The sequence below is a fragment of the Schistocerca piceifrons genome, chromosome 5 (genome assembly GCF_021461385.2).
Source record: "Schistocerca piceifrons isolate TAMUIC-IGC-003096 chromosome 5, iqSchPice1.1, whole genome shotgun sequence".
Classification (NCBI taxonomy): domain Eukaryota; kingdom Metazoa; phylum Arthropoda; class Insecta; order Orthoptera; family Acrididae; genus Schistocerca; species Schistocerca piceifrons.
This window is the reverse complement of record NC_060142.1, coordinates 176,802,445-176,822,253: the sequence shown is the minus strand read 5'-3', so window position 1 is coordinate 176,822,253 and position 19,809 is coordinate 176,802,445. Positions and strand designations below refer to the sequence as shown.

General features: G+C 42.0%; 1 protein-coding gene across 1 annotated transcript in view; it reads left to right on the top strand.

Moving 5' to 3' along the window:
• The first annotated feature begins 2,268 nt into the window (after window positions 1-2,268).
• The window catches only part of LOC124798854 (trypsin alpha-like), a 51,299-nt gene continuing 33,758 nt past the window's right edge, over window positions 2,269-19,809 (top strand). Inside the window, exon 1 of the mRNA XM_047262386.1 lies at window positions 2,269-2,640. Coding sequence (XP_047118342.1) covers window positions 2,269-2,640 — 372 coding nt within the window. The remainder of the gene's footprint in view (window positions 2,641-19,809) is intronic.

The following is a 19,809-nucleotide window of genomic DNA, read 5'->3' as shown; positions in this document are numbered from 1 at the left end:
CGTCGTTGAGTACAGCATTGGAGGCGCTCCTGTCTGTGATGCAGCGTCAACGGTAACCGCAGCCGAGCTCGTAATCCCTGCTGCTGCAAACGTCGTCGAACTGTTCGTGCAGATGGTTGTTGTCTGTTGACTCAGGAATCGAGACGCGGCTGTACGATCCGTTACAGCCATGCGGATAAGATGCCTGTCATCTCAGCCGCTAGTGATGCAAGGCCGTTGGGATCCAGCACGGCGTTCTGTATTACCCTGCTGAACCCACCGATTCCATGTTCTGCTAACAGTCATTGGATCTCGACCAACGCGAGCAGCAATGTCGCGATACGATAAACCGCAATCGCGATAGACTACAATCCGACCATTATCAAAGTCGGAAACGTGATGGTACGCATTTCTCCTCCTTACACGAGGCATCACATCAACGTTTCACCAGGCAACGCCGGTCAACTGCTGTTTGTGTATGAGAAATCGATTGGAAACTTTACTCATGTCAAAACGTTGTAGGTGTCGCCGCCGGCGCCAATCTTGTGTGAATGCTCTGAAAAGCTAATCATTTGCATATCACAGCATCCTGTTCCTGTCGGTTAAATTTCGCGTCTGTAGAACGTCATCTTCGTGGAGTATCAATTTTAATAGGCAGTAGCATAGAAGGAGACACCGACATTCGGAAAGAGATGGAAAAGTACTGAACAGTGAAAGACAGTAGAAAGTGGTTGTGGTATATTTTGTGGCGGTGTTCGTAGCGACAAACACTTGGCTGTGGAAATGGCTTACGAAGTCACCGCCACACTTTTAATAGCGGGCCGACCGGTCCGCTGGAACAGTGAACAGCAAGATGAAAGCCCAAACACTCAGATTAAATAAAAGTCGGTACTTATCTTTATTCACTAAGATACAGAAACAAGGTCGTGAACTCCGTGTCTACGGAAATCTGTCTAGTTCAAGTCGGAGCGGCTAGGTCAGCGTCGGCTGACGACAAACAACAACTCTGCTGCGATGAACACACAACTGACTAGCAAGTACACAATTCGGTGGCGAGTACACAACTGAGCGGCGAATGCAGAACTGTCCTAGCGCTCGCGACTCCAGCGCTTAAGAAGCCAGAAGCCAGCGGTGGCGCGCGCAGGCTTGCGGCGATTTGCTGTCTCGCTGGCGCTGCTTATGCGGACGGCGTCCGGACTTTGATGCTGCCAACCTTTTGGCAGCGGGCTCGGTTGGCATTACTGGCTAGGACATAACAGTATACAAAGAGCGTAGAGACAATGGCAGTGTGGCAGAAACAGAAAGATGCAATGCAACGCAGTTGATTGTGACAGAACGGTGTCAGGAAAAGAGTGGAGGACACAGTACCAGCCGGACAAGAATAATGAGAAGCAGAAATTGGAAGCGTGTGGGAGCCATTGATAGTAAGAAACAAGTCTATGGCAATTACAACGAGGAAGAGAGATGTAGTGACACTAAGAAGAGGCAGCAGCAGTTGGAAAGAACGAATGAAGTAGCAGCAGTAAGAGAGAGCCAGAGAGAGAGAGTGTGTGTCAGTGAGAGTAGGCAATAGTAGTGGAGCACAACGAAGGATACTGTGACTAGGAGACACGTGAGAGTGACAGTTGGAGAGACACGGAGAGATAATGACAATGAGTTGGGCTGAATTAGTGAGTGAGAATGAGCAAGTGGGAGTGAATCGTTTTGAGCGACTTAAAGTTATGGACTACTAGTTGAGAAAGAATTTCAGTTAGAGGAGCTTGTGGGACTGAGAAGTGCATGGAATATTTAAAAGAGCGGGAATATCTTCGGATGCTAAAACTTTCGGTGACATTTTTACAGATACTGAGGAAGGCAGAATAAGTCAGGTGATAGCCCCTCCCTCACTCAGAGTTTTTAAGTAAACTAGAGTATGTTCTCCTGTTTTGTGTTCCAATCGGAGCTGTTTATTGTTGGTTCTCTCATACCGAATTCACCGGTACGTATCAGAGGGATAATATGAATTGTTTATGTATGGAAATATTGTAGTAAACTGGTCGTTGTCGTGGATAAGTACATACTTCCTGCGTTACAAAATTTCTAGTCCATTCATGAAAGATAAAGCTCAGCAAGGACCCCCCGGTTCACGAGAGATAGAAATCAGTAAGGAACCCCCTCTTGAACATAATGATAACCGATCTTATCCGAGCTATTTTGAAGGTCAGAGATAACGGTACGGAGACAGCAGACAGAACAGGTAGTGGCGTTATAAAATAGAACTTGGCCAATCACCGAGATGAGAGACCCGCTATGGTATCTTTCCACGTCTCCGTGCTGTGCCTGCTGTCGGCTGTGCAGCTGCACCTGGTGGCGTCACGGGGGCTGCGGATGAGGTCGCGGATTCACGACCGCATCATCGGAGGCTCCGAAGCCAGCATCGAGGACTTCCCCTGGACATTGGCCCTGCTGTATACCGATTCCCACCAGTGCGGAGCCGCCATAATCGGCAACCAGTGGGCCCTGACTGCTGCGCATTGCATCGGCCGGAGAAGTTCGCTGTACACTTTGCGCGCTGGGTCCTCCAACCGTGATAGCGGCGGCACCTTGATGGACGTGGTCGAGTTTTACGAACACGAGCTGCACGACAGCAATTCTGGTGACTACGACATGGCGCTCATGCTGGTGATATTTTTGTCGTCTGACCGGTTTGACGCGTCTCGCCACGCATTTGTCTTTAGTGTCATCTTCTTCATCTCACAACCGCCGTTCAGTCGTCGCACTCAACTTCCACTCTCTGGGTTCTCCCCTCCCCCCCTCCCCGTAGTGTCTGTCGTCCCCTACAATTTTTACCCTCTACTGCTCCCGCTAGTACATCTACATCCATACTCCGCAAGCCACCTGACGGTGTGTGGCGGAGAGAAATTTGAGTACCTCTATCGGTTCTCCCTTCTATTCCAGTCTCGTATTGTTCGTGGAAAGATGGATTGTCGGTATGCCTCTGTGTGGGCTCTAATCTCTCTGATTTTATCCTGATGGCCTCTTCACGAGATATACATAAGAGAGGGCAATTTACTGCTTTACTCCTCGGTGAAGGTATGTTCTCGAAACTTCAACAAAAGCCCGTACCCAACCACTGAGCGTCTCTCCTGCAGAGTCTTCCACTGGAGTTTATCTACCATCTCCGTAACGCTTTCGCGATTACTAAATGATCCTGCAACGAAACGCGCTGCTCTCCGTTGGATTTTCTCTATCTCTTCTATCAACCCTATCTGGTACGGATCCCACACCGGTGAGCAGTATTCAAGCAGTGGGCGAACAAGTGTACTGTAACCTGCTTCCTTTCTTTTCGCATTGCATTTCCTTAGGATTCTTCCAATGAATCTGTCTGACATCCGCTTTACCGACGATCACCTTTATATGATCGTTCTTTTTTAATTCACTCCTAATGACTACTCCCAGATAATTCACGCAATTAACTGCTTCCAGTTGCTGACCTGCTATATTGTAGCTAAATGATAAAGGATCTTTCTTTCTATGTATTCGCAGCACATTACACTTGTCTAAATTGAGATTCAATTGCGTTTCCCTGCACCATGCATCAATTCGTTGCAGATCCTCCTGCATGTCAGTACAATTTTCCATTGTTACAACCTCTCAATTTTCCACAGCATCATCCGCAAAAAGCTTTGTAAGTAGGCTGTTTAGGTTTTTATATTGGTAACGCCACGTAGCGCTCTATATGAAGATCACTGACTGTGCTGTGTGCAGTCTGTGGCTGGTTGGCATGGTTGTAATATTCGCCATTGTAGTGTTGGGCAGCTGGGTGTTAACAGCGCGTAGTGTTGCGCAGTTGGAGGTGAGCCGCTAGCAGTGGTGGATGTGGGGAGAGAGATGACGGAATTTTGAGAGCAGACGATCTGGACGTGTGTCCATCAGAGACAGTAGATTTGTAAGACTGGATGCCATGAACTGCTATATACAGGGTGAGTCACCTAACATTACCGCTGGATATATTTCGTAAACCAAATGAAATACTGACGAATCGATTCCACAGACCGAACGTGAGGAGAGTGGCTAGTGTAATTGGCTTATCCAAACCATAAAAAATGCACGAAAGTATGTTTTTTAACACAAACCCACGTTTTTTTTAAATGGAACACCGTTAGTTTTGTTAGCACATCTGAACATATAAAAAAATACGTAATCAGTGCGGTTTGTTGCATTGTAAAATATTCATTACATCCGGAGATATTGTAACCTAAAGTTGACGCTTCAGTACCACTCCTCCGCTGTTCGATCGCGTGTATCGGAGTGCACCGAATTACGTAGGGATCCAAAGGGAACGGTGATGGACCTTAGGTACAGAAGAGACTGGACCAGCACATTACGTCCACATGCTAACACCTTTTTATTGGTCTTTTTCACTGACGCACATGTACATTACCATGAGGGGTGAGGTACACATACACACGTGGTTTCCGTTTTCAATTACGGAGTGGAATAGAGTGTGTCCCGACGTGTCAGGCCAATAGATGTTCAATGTGGTGGCCATCACTTGCTGCACACAATTTCAATCTCTGGCGTAATGAATGTCGTACACGCTGCAGTACATCTGGTGTAATGTCGCCGCAGGCTGCCACAATACGTTGTTTCATAACCTCTTGGGTTGTAGGCACATCACGGTACACATTCTCCTTTAACGTACCCCACAGAAAGAAGTCCAGAGGTTTAAGATCAGGAGAATGGGCTGGCCAATTTATGCGTCCTCCACGTCCTATGAAACGCCCTCGAACATCCTGTCAGGCGTCAGCCTAGTGTTGATTGCGGAATGTGCAGGTGTACCATCATGCTGATACCACATACGTCGACGCGTTTCCAGTGGGACATTTTCGAGCAACGTTGGCAGATCATTCAGTAGAAACGTGATGTATGTTGCAGCTGTTTGGGCCCCTGCAATGAAGTGAGGATCAATGAGGTGGTCGCCAATGATTCCGCACCATACTTTTACAGTCCACGGTCGCTGTCGCTCTACCTGTCTGAGCCAGCGAGGATTGTCCACTGACCAGTAATGCATGTTCCGTAGATCCACTGCCCTGTGGTTTGTGAAACCCGCTTCATCGGTAAACAGCTAGAACTGCAACGCATTCTCTGTTAATGCCCATTGACAGAATTGCACTCGATGATTAAAGTCATCACCATGTAATTTCTGATGTAGCGACACATGAAACGGGTGAAAGCGGTGACGATGCAGTATGCGCATGACACTACTTTGACTCAGTCCACCGGCTCTCGCAATGTCCCGTGTACTCATGTGTGGGTTCATGGCAACAGCAGCTAACACACCAACTGCACCCGCTTCTCCTGTGACGGGCCTGTTACGGACCCGTTTCCGTGCTACGACCATACCTGTTGCATACAGTTGGCGGTAGCTGTTTTGTAATGTGCGGCACGTTGGATGCTCTCTGTCCGGGTACCGTTCTGCATACACCCTGCAGGCTTCAGCTGCATTTCGTCGACACTCGCCGTAGATTAGTATCATCTCCGCCTTTTCAGAGTTCGAATACACCATGGTCACAGTTCCTACAACACTACACTATCACAGACGTCTGGTAACACGGTGTACTACAGTTGGTCTGCGTGCGGAGACGACTGCAGAATAACAATAGCAGCAAGCGCTACATGCGGACACTGCGACAGCTAGACCAAACCACAACAATGCACTACAGCCACACTCGTAAACACGGTCGTCATCGTAAACATGTCCCTGCAGATGCTGCTCGCCGACCGTGGCCCGTGTTTGTTACAACACGCAACTGAACGTCGGAGGTTTCATGCGTCAACTTTAGGTTACAATATCTCCGGATGTAATTAACATTTTACAATCCAACAAATGGCACTGATTACGTATTTGTCCAGATGTGCTAACAAAACTAACGTGGTTCTATTTAAAAGAAAACGTAGGTTTGTGTTAAAGAACATACTTCCGTGCATTTTTGTATGGTTTGTGTTAAACAATTACACTAGCCCCCCTCCTCACGTTCGGTCTGTGAAATCGGTTCGTCAGTATTTGATGTGGTTTACGAAATATATCCAGCGGTAACGTTAGGTGACTCACCCTGTATAATATGACTTTTGAACACTATTAAGATAAATACATTGTTTGTTCTCTATCAAAATCTTTCATTTGCTAACTATGCCTATCAGTAGATAGTGCCTTCAATAGTTCGAATCTTTTATTTAGCTGGCAGTAGTGGCGCTCGCTGTATTGCAGTAGCTTGAGTAACGAAGATTTTTGTGAAGTAAGTGATTTGTGAAAGGTATAGGTTGTTGTTAGTCAGGGCCATTCTTTTGTAGGGATTATTGAAGTCAGATTGCGTAGCGCAAAATAAAAAAAAAATATTGTGCGTCAGTTTAAGCACAGTCATGTATAATCGTTCAAAGGGGACGTATCATATGTCGACCCTTAGCCGAGGATACCTCACTGGAATCTTCAGATTTTTTCTTGTGGTTTCTGTAATTAGTGTAGCTTTTGTTTATTGCTGGCGCGTAATTGTAGAGAGAATCTCCTTTGTAGTTGTAGTTTTTCATTGTTGTACAGTAAAACAACTTGGAAGAGCAGTTGAACGGAATCGACAGTGTCTTGAAAGGAGGATATAAGATGAACATCAACAAAAGCAAAACGAGGATAATGGAATGTAGTCAAATTAAATCGGGTGATGCTGAGGGGATTAGATTAGGAAATGAGACACTTAATGTAGTAAAGGAGTTTTGCTATTTAGGGAGTAAAATAACTGATGATGGTCGAAGTAGAGAGGATATAAAATTTAGACTGGCAATGGCAAGGAAAGCGTTTCTGAAGAAGAGAAATTTGTTAACATCGAGTATAGACTTAAGTGTCAGGAATTCGTTTCTGAAAGTATTTGTATGGAGTGTAGCCATGTATGGAAGTGAAAAATGGACGATAACCATTTTGGTCAAGAAGAGAATAGAAGCTCTCGAAATGTGGTGCTACAGAAGAATGCTGAAGATCAGGTGGGTAGATCACGTAACTAATGAGGAGGTATTGAATAGGATTGGGGAGAAGAGAAGTTTGTGGCACAACTTGACTAGAAGAAGGGATCGATTGGTAGGACATGTTTTGAGGCATCAAGGGATCACAAATTTAGCATTGGAGGGCAGCGTGGTGGGTAAAAATCGTAGAGGGCGACCAAGAGATGAATACACTAAGCAGATTCAGAAGGATGTAGGTTGCAGTAGGTATTGAGAGATGAAGAGGCTTGCACAGGATAGAGTAGCATGGAGAGCTGCATCAAACCAGTCTGAGGACTGAAGACCACAACAACAACAACAGTAAAACAGTTGTGGCATGCATGTAGATATGCAGCAAATATTTCGCAGCTGCGCTTGCAATTAACGAGATATTATTTTCAGTGCTATGTTAATGTGTTCTCTTATTTTTGCTCTTCAAATTGTGCTTTTCTGTGTTATCGTGTGAAATATTGTGACAATAATGGCGTGTGAAAAACGTAATACTAGGCTCCAAAGTAAACTGAGAAATGACACCGAAGACGAAAGCAGTGCGTTAGCGCCATCGAGTAATGAATTAACTAATGTTCAAAGTAGTAATTTGGTAATTGTGCATAGGGAAATGGAGCGGGCTGCAAATAATGGTGTAGACAGTAAAGCAATTAGTGAAGAGGGAAGCATTATCGATCGATCGGTCGGCCACAGCTCGTCTCAGGATTCCGAAATGACAGGACACAATCTTGCAAATACTGTAAATTCTGGTTTTGTGTCCTCACCGTTTTCTCAAATACGTCAAGACACATTTTCTGCTTTTCAAAATGCGAATATTGCAGATTCAAATGCACTGCCGAATAGCACTGAGGAACATGTTTCAGACACCAGTGCATTGTTATTACAGTTAATGCAACAAATGGGACAAAGGCTACAAAAGTTAGACACAACGCTTGAACAAAATCAGAAACAAATGGGACAAAATCTTCAAAAGTTAGACACAATGGAACAAAATCTTCAAAAGTAAGACACGATGGAACAAAATCAGATACAAACACAGCAAAAGCTTCAAAAGTTAAACATAATGGAAGAAAATTTTCGAAAGTTAGACACCACACTTGAACAAACACGTGAAGGTTTAACTACTGATTTACTTAAATCGAATCGAAATGTCAAAAAGCCTGTAATGATGTAAAAACACAAATTTGTGAGCACTTCAACCTATTTTTTCGCGTCATGAAAATGCATTACAGAATCACGAAGCAGCCATAAAAGAACTGCAAACTATTGTTCATGAAAATCACGACACCTTGCAAGCTAAAATTGACTCACAGTCAGTTGCATCTACCGATTGGGTTACGCAACTTGCAAAAACTCAGGAAAACTTAAAGGACACAGTAGATACGATTTCAATACAAATGGGCACTCTGAAACTTGGTTCAGAAAAACACACAGAGGAAATAATTTCACTATCGGATAAAGTAGCCGAACTTCCAGATCAGTTCACTAACTTATCAGCAAAGGTAGATGATGATCTGAATGACACAAGACCTGTAGCCTTCACTGACACTGAAGAGTATGAACAAACTAGAAAATTCAAACAAAATCAAAATTACATCAATACACAGTACAAAAGAGAAATCCAGGAAGTACAAGATCAGTTGGCATAAGTAATACCAAAATTACGTATTTCAGAAGACACTCGCGCTCCAACACGGGAGGAGGGACTTAGAAATACGGAAAAGCCACAAAATAATAACACAGGGCATTTCGCAAATTATAAAAGAAACTGGTAAGGCGCACCGAATTTTGAGATGGAACCACCGACACGACGTAACAACGACCGATATTCTACTCGCCGACACAATGATTTTGACTATAAGCTGTTCATTACTACACGTAAATTCAAAACATTTAAGAATTCTGGCAACGACATTCATCCACAAGCTTGGCTCCATCAGTTCTCTCATTGTTTTCCTCCCAACTGGTCATTAGAGCACAGATTGGAATTTATGTGTGGCTGCTTAGAGAATGAACCAGCTGAAAGAATGCGATCGGTCATTCACGATTTCCACAGTGAAGGAGAATTTTATCATGCCTTCCTCTGAGCATATTGGTCTCAAGCTACACGAGACCGAGTAAAACATAGCATCATAATGATGAAACATTTCGAACAATCTGAATTTTCCAGTCTTGTGAAATATTTTGAAGACATGTTGCACAAGAATCAGTACCTGTCAAACCCTTACAGCCCCTCAGATCTCATCCCCATTTGCTTCATCAAATTACCTAAACATTTACGACATATTATTTTGGCAGGACGTTGCAAAGACGACATTAAAGCTATTCAGGGACTCTTACGAGAATTAGAAATTGACACTGACAATCGCGGAACGCGAAAACAGGAGCACAACAATTAGAGGTCACATCTGTCACAATTCCGCGATGAAAGAAATAATAACTGGACACGACAAGGCTATTCTTACACCGTAAATCGTGACCAAAACAGGCACCATCCATATGACAACCACTGCCAGAGTAAAAATAATTACAGAGAAAGATGGCATTTCCATAGTAATGAATGTGACAGAGACAACCATAGAAACAGACAATATGGGAACCAAAACAGTTATTATCAAGGGGGACAGAATAACTTCAGACACAATGGTCCTCCGTGGAGTTACGACTCAGGGAGAAGTGCTCCACCAAGTGACCGACAAGAAATTAATTACAGGAATTACTGACATGACGACAGACGATATAATCATAACGACAGACCTGAATTTCATCAGAAGTGGTGGGATTCAAACAGGGTTGGGCCCTCTTGACAAGGTGAATTTGTAGAAGTTAGCTCTCCTAATCCCAATTACGACGCGCGCCAACAAAGAGACAGACAATGACTTGCACTGCAGGCAGCCACGTGCGCCAGCTGGCTCAGAGAAAAATAACACAGACGCTAACCATGAGAAAAATCCCAGTATTCTCTACCGACGTGTACCGCATGATAATTGCGTTTAAGTTGAAACTCTGAGTACTATGAAGAGTAAAGGATTGCACCACATTTCACATGTAAAACCGTTTATTGAGAGATAATCTGCTTTTTAACTTAGTCTTTGCCACAAAAATTTTCACTTTATATTACTAGTACTCTTTGTCACACTTAGAAACTGTTAACATGCAACTATATTTTAAATTTAACTATCCATTCTAGAACCTAGGGAACATATTTAGACAGTAATTACGAATGCATTGTTATAGTGAACAGATGACAAGGTGTTATTGTGCGTGTACATTCTTGCTTGATATTTGTATGATTATATAAAGACTATAAGGCTTACATACTTAGAACATATACTGCCAATGAGATTTTAATGCAACATTTTGGTTTACTTGAAAAGATACTCTTTATTTGAAGTACATTCGGTGAGATTAAAGATGATTTAGCATTTGGTTTCTTTGATAGATACACAATTTTATCATGACGCTACTAATATGTGACACAATTTACATTGTAGCTTTTGTGCTGTATCTGTTTTATATCTGCACAGTTTTTCTGTATTATTCTGGAAAGTAAAACATGCTTTAGTAGTAGCTTTTGTGGTATAGCTACAATGAGACAGCATTTTCCGTAGCACAACAATACATTACAGTATAGTACTTTCTTGATCACGGTACTGTACGTAATAACTACGATATCTGTATGCATAGCATTTCACTTTTGTTTATTACGAGGTGAGTACATTGACTTCAGCAGAACTTTGCTGACAGAGGACAATAACTACAATACTTCCTCAGAATTATCTTACAGCAAGACGCACATTTAGCACTAAAGGACATGTATTTGAGTGATTAATTTTGTATTTAAAACATTTATTTTTCTGAAGATTTTTTAATAACAGAGAAAGTTTTCCGTGATACATTTTATTCCATTTCTGTAATCTGTAACACCTGAGGGTATAATTACATTAATCCTCAGGGGGTGCACGCTTACTTTGTGTACCGTGTGCTTGGCAAGCACAAGGAGCCCTAGCTAATATGGTATTTGCTTATACAACTTTACACATCGTTACCATATTTCTCTAAGACATAAATTACACAGCTATCTGATCATTTAACTGAGAGAGACAAACATTTATTTTACTACATTAGCGACAAATATTTATGTAATTGCACTGTTGGATAACTTCACACTTACGAAATTGTATTTTGTCTGTACTTTGTGAACTGTCCATATCTTTTTGGAACCATTGTGATATTATGAGAGCTTTGAATGATATATTTGGTATGGGATCACGACTTTTAAAGTACGATTGAGGTAGATGACACTATTGAAATTATTATTATGATGACAATGTGTATTATGCTGTTGAGGCATGTTTATGATTAATAAGCTGATGCCATATGGGGAATTTGATTATGCTACATATTTATTATTATGAAATATTGAAGAAGTGTCGATGAATATTTATATGTGTAACAATGTAAGGAATAATGAGTAGTGGTTAGGGACTCTGCTTTGTGGAAAAGGATGTTGGAAACCAAGAACCGTACATTAAGAATTATGAAATGTATGTTTATGCGTAAATGTATCACAAGGCCGATGAAAATTTTTTTCACATTGTTATATTTGTAGGATTTTGTTTCTACACATTTGTAACGCAAATTCTCGAAATGTGAAATTTTTTATATGAGACTGTCACTGTAGTGCAAACTGGTGTCGTAAATATTTTGGTAAGAAAGTTAAGTGGCCACATTCATGTAATGCGTCATGGGCACTCAGGTGCGCGACAGTCGCCTGGAAAAAAGCCATTAATGTGTGCCTTTCAGAGGCACAGGTGAAAAAAAAGAGGCCATTATCCTCGCTATTGACATTTCTTTGTAGAAAGCGTCACAAATACTACACGCTCAAATTTGAAAACATATGATTACACTGTGGAGCTCTTAATTTATGATATTTAGTAAAATGGCTAATGAAATGAAGAGAAACATTTTTACATCTATTGTCTTTCTAGTTGAGAGATTGCTCAATTTGTTTAATATCTAGTTTCTAGCTGCACTGCAGCATTGGTTGAAATAAAATTTAATAGCTGTATTAATATAGATATTTTTTGCCTACAGATCCAGTAAATAAATAATTTTATGATGTACTTCCAAAAAAAACGAGGGGGCAGAAAAAGACATTTCCCTTCACAGGAATTGCATAAATGATTTTTGTCAATGACTTGGTAAATTTTTGGTACAGTAAGTAAAGGTGATGCATCACTCTAGTGTTGAGATGTGACATAGGTATTAGACATGGTCATCTTTACTATATTATTTTTTATGCTTGAGCTTTGTGATAATTAGATATAAGTTATTGCAATTGTTGCTGCTGCTTGCTTTGCCAATTTGCATTTTTTTGTCATTGCCGCTTTTATTAACTGTTTTGTGCTGCTGCATTGCCTCGTCCCTTAGTTTATGCATCTGAGCTCAGTAGATTTAAGTTAGCTTAAGAGGGGGTAGACTATATAAGAGAATGAGTTGCGATGAATTGGAAGAAATGCATTGAGAAGTTATACAAAAAAAGTACAGAAAGCAGGTATAGATAGGACTTTTCGGAAATAATAAAGAAAGTAGGGAGATCTCCGAGAAGTAAAGAAAGTTTTGTTTGCAAACTACTGCAGTACAACAAATCCTGTTCTTTCCTTGTGTTATAGCTCTATGTGTTTGTATACCCTTGGGTATTTGTGTTCTTCCTGTCTTTATGTGTTTATCTGATGAGAGTTACGTTGTAGAATTTTTCTGATAATATGTTATTTACTTTGTAAAGATGTTTGCACATTATTTATTCTGTTTTGTTTTAATGCTCATGTGTGAAGTTGATGTTTCAAAAGTTATTCTGATCTTTCATGTATTTACTTATGTCATAATTCCTGTAACACCGATGTATATGTTTATTTCTATTCATTTGTAAAGCCCCTTTTACTACAAATGTTATCTGTATTGTTATGTTCTTTAATGATGTATTTTGTACCTTTGTTATTGTATTCTTATGCTATAAAATTGTAATTGACACCAGTTCATCACATTAATTAACTTTTAAGTTACATTTCACTGCACACGTTTCTGTTGGTCATAGTATATGGACAATATGTGAGAAGTAGGGGCTGATATTGTTTGCACGTGTGTTAATAATTCAGCAAGGGACTGGTTAACAGCATTGCTGGTTCTAAGGACAATTAAAAAAAAACTTTGTGAGTGCACAAGTGGTGGTTCATGGACTTGCTATATTCTCCGCAAGACTCTTCGATGGTGATTGTGAACCTGCACAGTCGCAACAGATGGCTGCTGGCCATCTGCACATGGACTACAGTGGGTTTGCATCTTTGATGGCCCACCAATACCACTATTTCTACACGGACTACAGTGGGTCTGCACCTCTGGTGGCCCACCAATACCATAATCTCTACCAGGACTACAGTGGGTCTGCTCTGTGATGACCTACCTACCAATATTCTTCAAAACTTTGACTGAATCTGCTGTGGGTTTGCTCTATTGTGGCCCATTACCTGCCTGCATGTCAAGAGTCAGCACTGTCTTTCCGTTAGAAGGACAACTCTACTTCTGTGTGCATTTTCATTTACTGCTCAGACTTTGAGAAAAACACTGCTATTTTACTGTGATGAACGATCAAGACTGTCTTTATGGATTGTGAGATAATTTTAGCATTTGACCAATATTGGATCAATAAGTGTGTGCATTTAATTTCTTTGTTATTGTAATTATGAAAAATTTATTTTCAAATCTGTATTGGCCACTGCCCAAAACAATTTGTAAAATTTTTTGCGGGGAGCATGGAGTCTATGTAAGTAGGCTGTTTAGGTTTTTATATTGGTAACGCCACGTAGCGCTCTATATGAAAATCACTGACTGTGCTGTGTGCAGTCTGTAGCTGGTTGGCATGGTTGTAATACTCGCCATTGTAGTGTTGGGCAGCTGGATGTTAACAGCGTGTAGTGTTGCGCAGTTGGAGGTGAGCCGCTAGCAGTGGTGGATGTGGGGAGAGAGATGACGGAATTTTGAGAGCAGATGATCTGGACGTGTGTCCATCAGAGACAGTAGATTTGTAAGACTGGATGCCATGAACTGCTATATACAGGGTGAGTCACCTAACATTACCGCTGGATATATTTCGTAAACCAAATGAAATACTGACGAATCGATTCCACAGACCGAACGTGAGGAGAGTGGCTAGTGTAATTGGTTTATCCAAACCATAAAAAATGCACGAAAGTGTGTTTTTTAACACAAACCCACGTTTTTTTTAAATGGAACACCGTTAGTTTTGTTAGCACATCTGAACATATAAAAAATAAACGTAATCAGTGCGGTTTGTTGCATTGTAAAATGTTCATTACATCCGGAGGTATTGTAACCTAAAGTTGACGCTTGAATACCACTCCTCCGCTGTTCGATCGTGTGTATCGGAGTGCACCGAATTACGTAAGGATCCAAAGGGAACGGTGATGGACCTTAGGTACAGAAGAGACTGGACCAGCACATTACGTCCACATGCTAACACCATTTTATTGGTCTTTTTCACTGACGCACATGTACATTACCATGAGGGGTGAGGTACACATACACACGTGGTTTCCGTTTTCAATTACAGAGTGGAATAGAGTGTGTCCCGACGTGTCAGGCCAATAGATGTTCAATGTGGTGGCCATCATTTGCTGCACACAATTTCAGTCTCTGACGTAATGAATGTCGTACATGCTGCAGTACATCTGGTGTAATGTCGCCGCAGGCTGCCACAATACGTTGTTTCACAACCTCTTGGGTTGTAGGCACATCACGGTACACATTCTCCTTTAACGTACCCCACAGAAAGAAGTCCTGAGGTTTAAGATCAGGAGAATGGGCTGGCCAATTTATGCGTCCTCCACGTCCTATGAAACGCCCTCGAACATCCTGTCAAGCGTCAGCCTAGTGTTGATTGCGGAATGTGCAGGTGCACCATCATGCTGATACCACATACGTCGACGCGTTTCCAGTGGGACATTTTCGAGCAACGTTGGCAGATCATTCAGTAGAAACGTGATGTATGTTGCAGCTGTTTGGGCCCCTGCAATGAAGTGAGGATCAATGAGGTGGTCGCCAATGATTCCGCACCATACTTTTACAGTCCATGGTCGCTGTCGCTCTACCTGTCTGAGCCAGCGAGGACTGTCCACTGACCAGTAATGCATGTTCCGTAGACTCATTGCCCTGTGGTTTGTGAAACCCACTTCATCGGTAAACAGCTAGAACTGCAACGCATTCTCTGTTAATGCCCATTGACAGAATTGCACTCGATGATTAAAGTCATCACCATGTAATTTCTGATGTAGCGACACATGAAACGGGTGAAAGCGGTGACGATGCAGTATGCGAATGACACTACTTTGACTCAGTCCACCGGCTCTCGCAATGTCCCGTGTACTCATGTGTGGGTTCATGGCAACAGCAGCTAACACACCAACTGCACCCGCTTCTCCTGTGACGGGCCTGTTATGGACCCGTTTCCGTGCTACGACCATACCTGTTGCATACAGTTGGCGGTAGCTGTTTTGTAATGTGCGGCACGTTGGATGCTCTCTGTCCGGGTACCGTTCTGCATACACCCTGCAGGCTTCAGCTGCATTTCGTCGACACTCGCCGTAGATTAGTATCATCTCCGCCTTTTCAGAGTTCGAATACACCATGGTCACAGTTCCTACAACACTACACTATCACAGACGTCTGGTAACACGGTGTACTACAGTTGGTCTGCGTGCGGAGACGAATGCAGAATAACAGTGGCAGCAAGCGCTACATGCGGACACTGCGACAGCTAGACCAAACCACAACAATGCACTACAGCCACACCCGTAAGCATGGTCGTCATCGTAAACATGTCCCTGCAGATGCTGCTCGCCGACCGTGGCCCGTGTTTGTTACAACACGCAACTGAACGTCGGAGGTTTCATGCGTCAACTTTAGGTTACAATATCTCCGGATGTAATTAACATTTTACAATGCAACAAATGGCACTGATTACGTATTTGTTCAGATGTGCTAACAAAACTAACGTGGTTCTATTTAAAAAAACGTAGGTTTGTGTTAAAGAACATACTTCCGTGCATTTTTGTATGGTTTGTGTTAAACAATTACACTAGCCCCCCTCCTCACGTTCGGTCTGTGAAATCGGTTCGTCAGTATTTGATGTGGTTTACGAAATACGAGGGCCATTCAGAAAGTAACCTCCGGTTGATTTAAAAAAATACACCAAGTTAAATAAAAATATTTTAATATATACATCTTACAACTACATCTTTGCACTATTTTTCTACATAGTCTCCATAGCGATTGAGGCACTTATCATATCTCTTCACAAGCTTTGAAATTCCTTCTGCATAAAAATCACCCGCTTGTGCCTGGAGCCAGCCTGTGACCGCATCTTTGAGCTCTCCGTCGTCATCAAACCGCTGTGACCCGAGCCATTTCTTCAAATGCATGAAGAGGTGATAATCACTTGGTGCCAGGTCTGGGCTGTAAGGTGGATGGTTGATAACGCCCCACTTGAAGGACTCAAGAAGGGCCGTTGTTCTGCGAGCAGAGTGAGGACGGGCGTTATCGTGCAAAAAAACGATACCGGAAGTCAGCATACCACGGCGTTTGTTCTGTATAGCCCGTCGTAACTTTTTTATTGTTTCACAGTACACGTCTTGATTAATGGTCGTACCACGTTCCATGAATTCAACCAACAACACCCCTTTGGCATCCCAAAACACCGTTGCTATCAGTTTTCTGGCAGAAAAATCTTGCGAGGCTTTTCTTGGTTTGGTAGGCGAATTTGAATGGGCCCACATCTTTGATTGTTCTTTTGTCTCAGGGTTCACGTACTTAATCCAGGTTTCGTCACCGGTCACGATTCTGTTTAACAATGGTTCTCCTTCGTCCTCATAACGTGACAGAAAGTCTAATGCAGAGGCCATTCTTTGAGTTTTGTGGTGGTCGGTAAGAATTTTGGGCACCCATCGTGCACAGAACTTACGGTAACCCAATCTTGCTGTCACTATTTCGTACAAGAGAGTCTTAGAAATCTGTGGCAAACCAGTAGACAACTCCGACATTGAGAAATGTCGATTTTCACGAACTATTGCATTAACTGTCTGAACGAGTTCGTAAGTCACCAATGATGGTCTACCACTCCTCTCTTCATCATGAACGTTTTCTCGTCCACTTTTAAATAAACGTACACATTCACGGACAACTCCTTCACTCATAACTCTTGGTCCATACACGGCACAAAGCTCACGATGTATAGCTGCTGCAGAATATCCTTTGGCTGTAAAAAACCTTATGACAGCACGCACTTCACATTTGGCGGGGTTTTCTATTGCAGCACACATTTCAAACTGCCACAAAAACTAAACTAGCGCAGGTACGACGTTCACTGGACCACGGCTTGATGCCGACTGACCTGTTGAGTGCGTGAACGCACAGATGGCGTCGCTACTCCCCCCACCAACCCGCAATGTGACCAATCGGAGGTTACTTTCTGAACCGCCCTCGTATATCCAGGGGTAACGTTAGGTGACTCACCCTGTATAATATGACTATTGAACACTATTAAGATAAATACATTGTTTGTTCTCTATCAAAATCTTTCATTTGCTAACTATGCCTATCAGTAGATAGTGCCTTCAATAGTTCGAATCTTTTATTTAGCTGGTAGTAGTGGCGCTCGCTGTATTGCAGTAGCTTGAGTAACGAAGATTTTTGTGAAGTAAGTGATTTGTGAAAGGTATAGGTTGTTGTTAGTCAGGGCCATTCTTTTGTAGGGGTTATTGAAGTCAGATTGCGTTGCGCAAAAAAAAAAAAAAATAATTGTGCGTCAGTTTAAGCACAGTCATGTATAATCGTTCAAAGGGGACGTTCCATATGTCGACCCTTAGCCGAGGATACCTCACTGGAATCTTCAGATTTTTTCTTGTGGTTTCTGTAATTAGTGTAGCTTTTGTTTATTGCTGGCGCGTAATTGTAGAGAGAATCTCCTTTGTAGTTGTAGTTTTTCATTGTTGTACAGTAAAACAACTTGGAAGAGCAGTTGAACGGAATCGACAGTGTCTTGAAAGGAGGATATAAGATGAACATCAACAAAAGCAAAACGAGGATAACGTAACGTAGTCAAATTAAATCGGGTGATGCTGAGGGGATTAGATTAGGAAATGAGACACTTAAAGTAGTAAAGGAGTTTTGCTATTTAGGGAGTAAAATAACTGATGATGGTCGAAGTAGAGAGGATATAAAATTTAGACTGGCAATGGCAAGGAAAGCGTTTCTGAAGAAGAGAAATTTGTTAACATTGAGTAAAGATTTAAGTGTCAGGAATTCGTTTCTGAAAGTATTTGTATGGAGTGTAGCCATGTATGGAAGTGAAAAATGCACGATAACCACTTTGGACAAGAAGAGAATAGAAGCTCTCGAAATGTGGTGCTACAGAAGAATGCTGAAGATCAGGTGGGTAGATCACGTAACTAATGAGGAGGTATTGAATAGGATTGGGGAGAAGAGAAGTTTGTGGCACAACTTGACTAGAAGAAGGGATCGATTGGTAGGACATGTTTTGAGGCATCAAGGGATCACAAATTTAGCATTGGAGGGCAGCGTGGAGGGTAAAAATCGTAGAGGGCGACCAAGAGATGAATACACTAAGCAGATTCAGAAGGATGTAGGTTGCAGTAGGTACTGGGAGATGAAGAAGCTTGCACAGGATAGAGTAGCATGGAGAGCTGCATCAAACCAGTCTGAGGACTGAAGACCACAACAACAACAACAGTAAAACAGTTGTGGCATGCATGTAGATTTGCAGCAAGTATTTCGCAGCTGCGCTTGCAATTAACGAGATATTATTTTCAGTGCTATGTTAATGTGTTCTCTTATTTTTACTCTTCAAATTGTGCTTTTCTGTGTTATCGTGTGAAATATTGTGACAATAATGGCGTGTGAAAAACGTAATACTAGGCTCCAAAGTAAACTGAGAAATGACACCGAAGACGAAAGCAGTGCGTTAGCGCCATCGAGTAATGAATTAACTAATGTTCAAAGTAGTAATTTGGTAATTGTGCATAGGGAAATGGAGCGGGCTGCAAATAATGGTGTAGACAGTAAAGCAATTAGTGAAGAGGGAAGCATTATCGATCGATCGGTCGGCCACAGCTCGTCTCAGGATTCCGAAATGACAGGACACAATCTTGCAAATACTGTAAATTCTGGTTTTGTGTCCTCACCGTTTTCTCAAATACGTCAAGACACATTTTCTGCTTTTCAAAATGCGAATATTGCAGATTCAAATGCACTGCCGAATACCACTGAGGAACATGTTTCAGACACCAGTGCATTGTTATTACAGTTAATGCAACAAATGGGACAAAGGCTACAAAAGTTAGACACAACGCTTGAACAAAATCAGAAACAAATGGGACAAAATCTTCAAAAGTTAGACACAATGGAACAAAATCTTCAAAAGTAAGACACGATGGAACAAAATCAGATACAAACACAGCAAAAGCTTCAAAAGTTAGACACGACGGAACAAAATGAGAGACAAACACAGCAAAAGCTTCAAAAGTTAAACACAATGGAAGAAAATTTTCGAAAGTTAGACACCACACTGGAACAAACACGTGAAGGTTTAACTACTGATTTACTTGAAATCGAATCGAAATGTCAAAAAGCCTGTAATGACGTAAAAACACAAATTTGTGAGCACTTCAACCTATTTTTTCGCGTCATGAAAATGCATTACAGAATCACGAAGCAGCCATA